This window comes from Sesamum indicum, linkage group LG1, assembly GCF_000512975.1.
Source record: "Sesamum indicum cultivar Zhongzhi No. 13 linkage group LG1, S_indicum_v1.0, whole genome shotgun sequence".
Classification (NCBI taxonomy): domain Eukaryota; kingdom Viridiplantae; phylum Streptophyta; class Magnoliopsida; order Lamiales; family Pedaliaceae; genus Sesamum; species Sesamum indicum.
The window spans coordinates 7,886,847-7,895,502 of record NC_026145.1 but is presented as its reverse complement, the minus strand read 5'-3'; the positions used below and the strand labels follow the sequence as shown (position 1 = coordinate 7,895,502).

Sequence of the window (8,656 nt, the reverse complement as noted above, 5' to 3'; positions counted from 1 at the left end):
TCCACAGAATTATAGAAAATTCTGAGGGCAGAGCATAAGCATGTGCAACACACATGCACGATACAAAATTACAGTATTTCTGTCTATAAAATAAGGTAAAAATTCGAGGGACCAAAAGCTCCCGAGTACGGATTTATAACATCATTGGAGGACCGAAATCTTACCACGATCATATATATAATCCATCTCAGCCAAAACCACACGCACGCACGTACGTCGGCACTGGCCAGTCCAGACAGGCCTAGACATCCATACAACCATTTCATCTGTTAAATCTTCCTCAGAAACCACCTTGTCACAAGTTGGGTTGAATAGAATCTTTGTACAGCCAAGCACTCCCGCTGGCATGCTCCTCAACTCCCCTAAAACGCACATAAACTAATAGTCACTCAGCCACTGGTAATCATACACAGAGTCATCACAGTGTCAGTGTGTGTATGTGTGTTTTATACCTACGTACACAAACACACATATATATAGAGAGAGAGCTTCAGAAGGGTTTAAACAACAGAAGCAGTAGTCACAGCTTTCAATTAGCAGAAACCATACCTATAAGTCGGTCAAGCTTCATAAGATGGATCGTGGGATCAGTAATTTGTCTGCAGCAGCAATCAGAGGCTTTGCAAACTCAAGGCCTTCACCGAGGAGGGGACAGATTAAATCAAGAATAGCATCCGCTGCTGTACACGCCGTTTCTTCCCTGCTTTCAAGAGCTAATTCTTCCCATCACCATCATCACTCCACCGGGAAGAATTAACGTCGTGACTTTAAAGAAGTTGCGATAGAGATTGACCAGAATTTTCCGCACATTTCCAACGCAAATAGTGCAGTTCGATTTATATTCTCATTTTTCTTCGGTAGATAGATGTTTTTCTCTACTGTAGCATCAATACTTGTATAGATAGTTTGTTTATTGGCAGTTCAGATGTTCCATTACTTGTCGTGCGTAGCGGTCGAAGTTGATGTCGGATGCAAATTCTGTATTGACAAGAGGATTTACATAAGATACATATGTTATGAGTGGTTGAATTAATGTGAAGATATGAGAGACAAAAGCTAAAAGGAGCATGTAAGTTTTGTTAAGCTAGTGAAAAGAGCACCAGCCATGCAAGTTTTATTAAGCGCTAAGTACCTTTTTGGTCACATAAAAAAGGCATATTTTTTTATTAGTCCATATTTTACGAAATTTTTTGTTTTGGTTCCATTTTGTTAAAAAAAAGTCTTCAAGTTAGTTTGTCACATTTTTTACTGTTAATTTTTAACGGCAGAAGTGGTCAAACATTAGTCTAATTACGTTGCCTTTAGATATTTAAATATTATAACTGTTTTTTTGGCTTCTTTGTCAGTTTAGTTTTGAACAGTATAATTTATATTTAAATATATATTGTATTTTTTTTTCAAATATACATGAATATGCTATTACTTTGAAATTTCATCATGGAAGCACCTTCAACAATATTTAGACTAACGTTTGACCACTTATGCAGATAAAAATTGACGTTAAATTTGTGGAGGATTAACTTGAAATGCTTTTTTAACAAAATGAAATCAAAATAGAAATTTCATCAAACGTAAAACTAATAAAAAAATGTGCCTTCTTTATACGACCAGAAAGGTAATTTAGCCTTTTGTTAAGTTAGTGACAGAGTAAGTATATCAATCACATGATGTGGGCTGGGCCTCATCACTCTCTGTTGGGCTTGCCCAGATTGGGCCCGTTCTAGACTAGTTCTGGGCTCCTCACAAATATAATGTCCGGCCCAAACATAAAGCCAACCACATATACTGGTCTTAGATTATGGGGCCTGGACATGGGCCCAGTCCAGGCCCAACACCAAATTTTAAATGACCTTCTTTACGCTCCATTGCTTATTGATTGTCCACAAGTTATATATTTGATGGTCAAATCTCTTAAATTACATTTGAATGGATGGTAATTAGGTATATTTTTATTCTCATGCATCTTCACATGCTAATGTATGTAAAAAATTTACTTTCGCACTTACAAAATTAATTTAGTTAGAAAAAAATTATTTTACCTGTTATAATAAATCAAAGTCAACTATGTTAAATATGAATTTTCATTCAACTTTCTTGCTAATATCAATAACTTTTAAAATTTTACTGATGGGTGAATCTATTTATCGAAAAAAAAAACATCATGAATACTCGATGTAATTCCCCAAACGATAGAAAATATACACAAAACTTCGGAAGAAGACAAGTGTAACAATTTAACCAATTCTATTGGGAATGTCAACGTAATTAATCCTTTGTGAAACATAAATTCACGTTGAGTGAAATATCAAATATAATCTTAAATATGGTAAAAATTTATATTATTAACGTAGTTTAAACGTGAGCTCATCGTCAGCATTGAACAAAACAAAGAACCATATTTTGATAGAGACGCAGTTATGAATTAAAAGTCGCATTCAAGACAAACCCTTTTCCTACAGAAAGAGACAGCGATGGTGAACAAAACAGATACAACCTGACCAACTTGTTAATGACCAACCAACGACTTCAACTGGGACAGTTTCCATTCATAAAACCTCCAATGCTAAAATCGCCTTATACCTTAGCAATGGCATAAAACCAAATATGATCTCGTCGTACCTGAACTAATTATATGACAATTATAATATATTTAGTGTATAAATTGGTATATACTTAAAAAAAAATGATTAATCACATGACCGATGTAATTCGATCAAGTCTGATTTGAGTAAGAAGGATTTTATAAAATATTTCATTTACTCCACTGCACTTATCATTAATAAGTTCCATACCCACAATTAAATAAAACCCCTCGTATTTACTAGCATGTCTTACTCCGTACGCAATGTCGAAGACAATTTCTGATTCCCACTTTGTCTGGAGAATCAAATTCTTGCATCCTCACATGCCAAGATTCCAGCAACCCTAGGAATCTCCTTACGCATGAACATATGGAAAGGAAAAAAATAAAAAATTATCCTAACCGAAGTTTAGGAACACCAAACTGGCCACATTGCGGATGTTATTGCATTTGCCATGTGATTAATGCTCCTCTAAGTTGTACGCCAATGGTTGGCGTAGTAAGTCTAACACACTTACCGCATGATTATTGAATCCAATTCAAGCTAAAATTTCCAAGGTGTACTGTTTTAGTTGCCGGCTATCTATTCTAGTTTCTATGTAACCATACAAGCGGGCATGAAACCGAAATTCCGGGCATCATTTTGTTGCATTTCGAGGATTAACGCTACCCCCCAGTAAATATTTCTTAAGTAAATATACGGAACAATGTCAAATTGATTTATCATAGCCTTGTGTTCATCACTCAACTTGAGAACACAGTACCAAGAAATGCATAGGGACGTGAATCAAACAAATCAAGGAACAAAGCTAGCAACTAGTGAGGGTTAATATATAGCTAACATGCCACTATATTATACTTCACTGACCTCGCCTTCCTCGCATACACCCACATTGATAACCAGGCTTTGCTTCTTTGAGCTTACGACCCGGCAACAGTTTCTCCTTGGAGCCTGCCCCAGAAAAGAGAAAAAGAAATTTAGAAAAAAAAAATCAACGTTGACTAGATATTAAGAAAAATGAAGTATACATTAAAAAGGAGAAAAAACAAAAGGCCAAATCTTATTAGTAGTTGGTCCGTACGAAAGTAAACTGTAAGTAAAGTCATCTGTCGTTCCTATGACAATTCTTGAAAATGAAACTCAGCATCAAGTTGACCTTTACTGGACAATTTACTGTGCATTCTTGTGTTCAAAATCTTATGAGTACCAATAATTGCAGTAAGAATTAGGCATTTGAGTTCCAGAATTTAAGCATGGACAGTTTGAATATAAAATGGAATTACAAATGATGAAGAACTTTGCATACTCTATCCCAAAGATGCGGATCAGGTTTCTTGTAGACCTCCACTCGATCAATGTCAGCTGGATCAACCATCTTCCATTTGCATGCAGGATGAGGATCACGATGTTGTGTGTACTCACTCACTGTTTGGTTCGTGTGAGACTCCATTCTTGCTGTTGACAAATAGAAAATAAAGGGCTTCTGACATGGGTTCCTCATAACCGGCCTCGTGTTGAATGCATAAGCCTTGTAGTCACCTCGTTTATACCAATTCAAGAAAGTTCTCGGTGGCATCTCTATCTCTCGAGGCGACATCACCCCACGAAATATTTGAACAGCAAAGCCCCAAGAAACTGATATAGTCCAACCATTCGTTTTGTGGTAGCAAATGGATTGCTGCATTAGACCAGCCGAATCCAGCCTCATAGGGATTTTCAGCCGTTGTAGAGCTTCTACTTGAGTGACATTCGGGAAAATTGGCTCCACCACATCTAGATGGTGCAAAGACACCAATGGGGTAAGAGGATGTGCCGCTAAAAGCCCAAATAAGTTCCCGTAAACATCATACTGAATTTCCATCCACCAAGAATAATACACTGTTAGAATACAAATTACCCTCTCAAATTATTATCAGTGATTGCACAAAAACAACTGTAATACCTACCAAATTGACTAAATCCCAAACTAATACTATCAAATTAAAGAATTGGCAAATAAATCTTGAGAAGCTGTAATCAAGCCCGCATTATCCGAAAATCTACCACTGTGGGACTCAGAAAAAGGACGTTCCGTGTTGTTTCTACAACCATACTTCCCAAACTACACCATCTAGTTCATGTCTGTAACTCAAAAGGCAAAACTTGTCAATTACTCCTATACTACAACCCCTTGAACAGAGCAAAAGCAGCACTTTTCAAATTCTTTTGACCACATTAACTTCAGCTAAGCTTATCTATCAAAATGAACAGTTCCCAGAACCTCAACACAACCAGGCAAATACAATACTTACTCCACCCTGCTAAAATACTCCACAGATTTCTAGCACCATCTACCAATATATGCAGTCGGCAAAAGCCCCAAAAACGCGGAAAAATCAGAACCCAGAAAAGCAAAAGGCATTCACATCCAAGAATAAGCAAAACGCACAAAGAGAGAGGCAGAACAACTGAAAATTCACCTGGTGAAAGCCGAGTTCTTTAGTGAGTGGAACTCCAAGTTCAGCCATACAAGCCTGAATTCTGTCATCAGAGCCATACAATCCGGGATACCTCTGAATACATCTATCCTGAATTTTTTCAAGAGCCTTGGCCAAAGGATAGCTTATGGCAAAACCCCCACCTCCATAAGCCATCCCATAAGAGAAATATATGTTCTGTAAATGGCTCTCACTCGAGCTCCCAATGTAATAATACTGATTATGATCGTACTTGTTCAGAATCCTCACCAAATTATCCGTTACAAAAACCGTGTCATCGTCCCCCATCACGAACCACCTCACGTTGTCCATCCCTCCTAGCCTCAAAGTCTCAGAAACAATCCGAGAAATCCGGATTGCGGAACGGTGACCCTGTTTGTTCTTATAACGAAAATTTGAAGTATCCCCTGAGATTCTGAGCTCGGGAAGGCTCCCAGTTTCGTTCTTGTAAGTCTTCACACGGCGATCGAGCCAAACAAACCCTCTTATTCTCTCTTCGGGCTTCCACCATAGCTTTATGTACTCCTTTCTCTTTTGCCAGAGCTTGGCAGAAGCAGCAATGCCGAAAACTATATGCTCCAATCCCGTTTTCCTTTCCTCTTGAAATTCTTGCTTCAGACTGCCGAATTGAAGTGTTTTTTGGGGGTTGAGAGGAGATGGGACTTCCCCGTTTTCAAGTTCTTGAAGAGGGAAATGTCGAGAAGGGAAATTGTCAGCGCCGCAAGAGTGGTGAGAAGAGGAAAGCAGCTTCATTGTGTAGACAATATAAGTGGCTGAGACGAAGAGAATCAGCCAAAGCATCAGCTTGGGGAAAGGTTTGCTCTGTGAAGCCGACACGGCAATCGGCGCCCCGGATGGGCTCCTCATCGAATCCCAGATGAATTTTTCAGAATTACTTTCAGCTACTTTCATCATTCTTCACTACTTTACTAAAAATCAAGCAGTCCAACAACCAAAAGAGAATGAAGAAATTACAACACCGCAACAAGAAAACTTGAATTTTTACACCCTATAGAGTGCAAAAATCGACCAAGATTTCTCATGGGTTAGCTGGAATCCTGTTTCTTTTGCATTGGATGGTTGTTTGAGCATTTGCCGAAGAAGAAAAACCACGGATCTGAGTGAAAACATAGAAGTTCTTGGATTTATCGAAGAAAATAAGGTTACGAGTAGAGGAAAATCAATGCAGACGAAAGAGGAAAAAATCTGAGGAAAAGGGAAAGCAGAGAGCATGCACAGGTGCCAGGTTGCAGCTCAGCCCACCCCACCCTCTACGTGTATATCTCGGCACCGAATATGATGTCTTTATGTTACTGCGCGTACATATGTGTGCATATATAAATGAGCTGGGTGTAAATATAGATACGTATTTATGGGTGTAAACATAGATACGTATTTACATCTATGTATAGGAAGTCGGTTGTGGTGAAGATCTAGGGCTAATTATTTAAAAATTATGAAAAGAAAAAGAAAAAAAAAAAGAAATTGCAATAGATTTGAGATATTTAAGGAATTGAGTGGTACCGCATTTTTAATACGCAGTAATTTTCTTATAAAAAAAATTATATATTGTGACTGCGGTGATAAAATTTATAAAAAAATAATTTTTTAAGATCATAATAATTTAATATTCAATGAATACAAGCATCGTGAATTCACATTGTGACTTGGTGTAAATTGCAATTGCAATTCACATTGTGAATTTGGCCCAAGTCACAAATTATATTTTTTTCATAAATTAATTATATTTAATTACTTTTTAAATTATAATTAATTTATAAAATTTTATTAATTTTAAAAATACAATGAAATATATAAATATAATAGTGTATATTTTTCTATACAATTATAAAAAAATACAATGAACCATACTGATAAGTTTGGAACAGTGTTGGAACCCTTCGATTGAAACCCGAGGCCAGATTCAAAATTTAGAAAAAAATACAAGTAATTCTTGTGATACTATAAATGTATAAATTATCATCTTATAAAAAAAATTAGCAATTTACTTTCATTTATTTTTTAAAATACAACAATTAATGAAATAATTTATTTTATTTATTGTTAATTGTCACTGCGGTCAGACATATAACTATTTTTTTTTTAAGAAAATTTGTGGCACTGCGTTTTGAAAACGCGGTGCTGCTCAAGTCCTTAAACATTCTGAATTCACGATTCTTGTCATTTTCTTAATTTTTCTTTTTTTCATAATTTTTAAATAATTTTCCCGATGATCTATGGTGAGATAAGATTCTTGGGTTGCGAAAATGCGTAGTGTACGGGATGAGACACACAAACACAAAAAAACAGCAGCAGTAATTTAGGGCAACCTGTCTATAGAAAACTTATCTAAATCAAATTTAATCAAATCAAATTAATTATATAGTAAATATACTATATATTTTTATGTATTAATTATTTTTTTATAATTATACATCAATTACACGATAAATATAATTAAATTTATAATATAATTTACCCAAATCTAATTAAATTCGATTCGAATTACAATTTGCACCATCATATTACTAACTATTAATGTCCCACAACAACACATGTATTGACTAAAGTCTGCGAGGATTTAGCTGTGTTAGAGTACATTCCCAGAAAATGTTCCATCAACCTTGCATGTTAAAAATCAATTAAACAAAATGGCTGGTGAATTATTTATAAACATATGATTAAATATGAGATGAAAATTAGTTTATAATAATTGCGTTATGTTTGATCCGGGTCAAGATGGTAGCGGCCCCGAAAGCTAAGTATTTGTGATGTGTCAACCTGCAATATGGTACTTGTAGAGATACTCTTCAACTAAACCCTCTTAAGACTTGACATGCAATGTATATATTTATATATACAACAAGTACATGAGATGTCTTTTGTGTGTATATAGTGTATATGTCATTTTATAAATGATACAAAAAGAAAACACTCCCTTCGCACTTATCATCTTAACCTCTCTTTTCTAGCTCTCCTTCCTCTCTATTTTTGTTCTTTTTAAACTAGTTTCAAATTAGAGTAAGGTTCTCTTGAATTTGATATACTAAGTTAATAGTATAACCAAGTTTCTTACACTACATACTCTTTACCTCTAGCAAGGTTTGTTGTAGTGTGTGTCCCGACGTAGAGGAGATCTCGTTGGTCTTTGTGTGAGCACATAATTGGAGGAGATAAGGTTGAAAAAAGTCTTCAAATCAGAAAGGTAATTTTTTTATATTACATTTCCATTACTCTTTGTCACAATAGCCATTTGTTTTATTTCAAACTTATTTTATGCTTGTTTAGTGCCAATTGCCTGATATTAAGATACTAGTTTCCTTTCGTTTTAAAATTTAAATATGCTTATTTTCATGCTTGTATTCCACTCTTGCCAAGTTCCTAGCCATACCGATTCTTTCAATAGTTTCAAAGCATAAACAAAAATGCTTGTTTATTCAAATTATAAAAGGAAGGGAGAGAATAAACAAAAATGCTTGTGCCTAGTGCTTGAGGAAGTGTTCCTCCACCCCTACAACCCAAGTTCAACACCTAGGTGTCGCAGCCGCTGTGGCAATTTTGGTCCCAACAACGCGTGTGTGCGTGGCCAGTGCGCTG

At 35.8% G+C, this 8,656-nt stretch overlaps 1 protein-coding gene across 4 annotated transcripts; it reads right to left on the bottom strand.

Annotated features, from left to right (window-relative positions):
- Window positions 7–6,453, bottom strand: LOC105158188. 4 transcript variants are annotated; one of them, XR_002287726.1, is made up of 5 exons: window positions 5,042–6,386; window positions 3,889–4,431; window positions 3,450–3,533; window positions 550–978; window positions 7–378 (listed from the first exon to the last, which is right to left on the bottom strand). XR_002287726.1 is itself a non-coding variant. In XM_020696503.1 (4 exons), the coding sequence occupies exons 1-4, from the start codon at window positions 5,972–5,974 to the stop codon at window positions 934–936; spliced, it is 1,605 nt and encodes a 534-aa protein (XP_020552162.1). In that variant the 5' UTR covers window positions 5,975–6,386; the 3' UTR covers window positions 394–933. The 4 variants fall into 4 exon arrangements, 2 of the variants coding, with proteins under 2 accessions (XP_020552162.1, XP_020552170.1); XR_002287725.1 differs by having other exon boundaries at window positions 7–362; XM_020696503.1 differs by lacking the exon at window positions 7–378 and having other exon boundaries at window positions 394–978.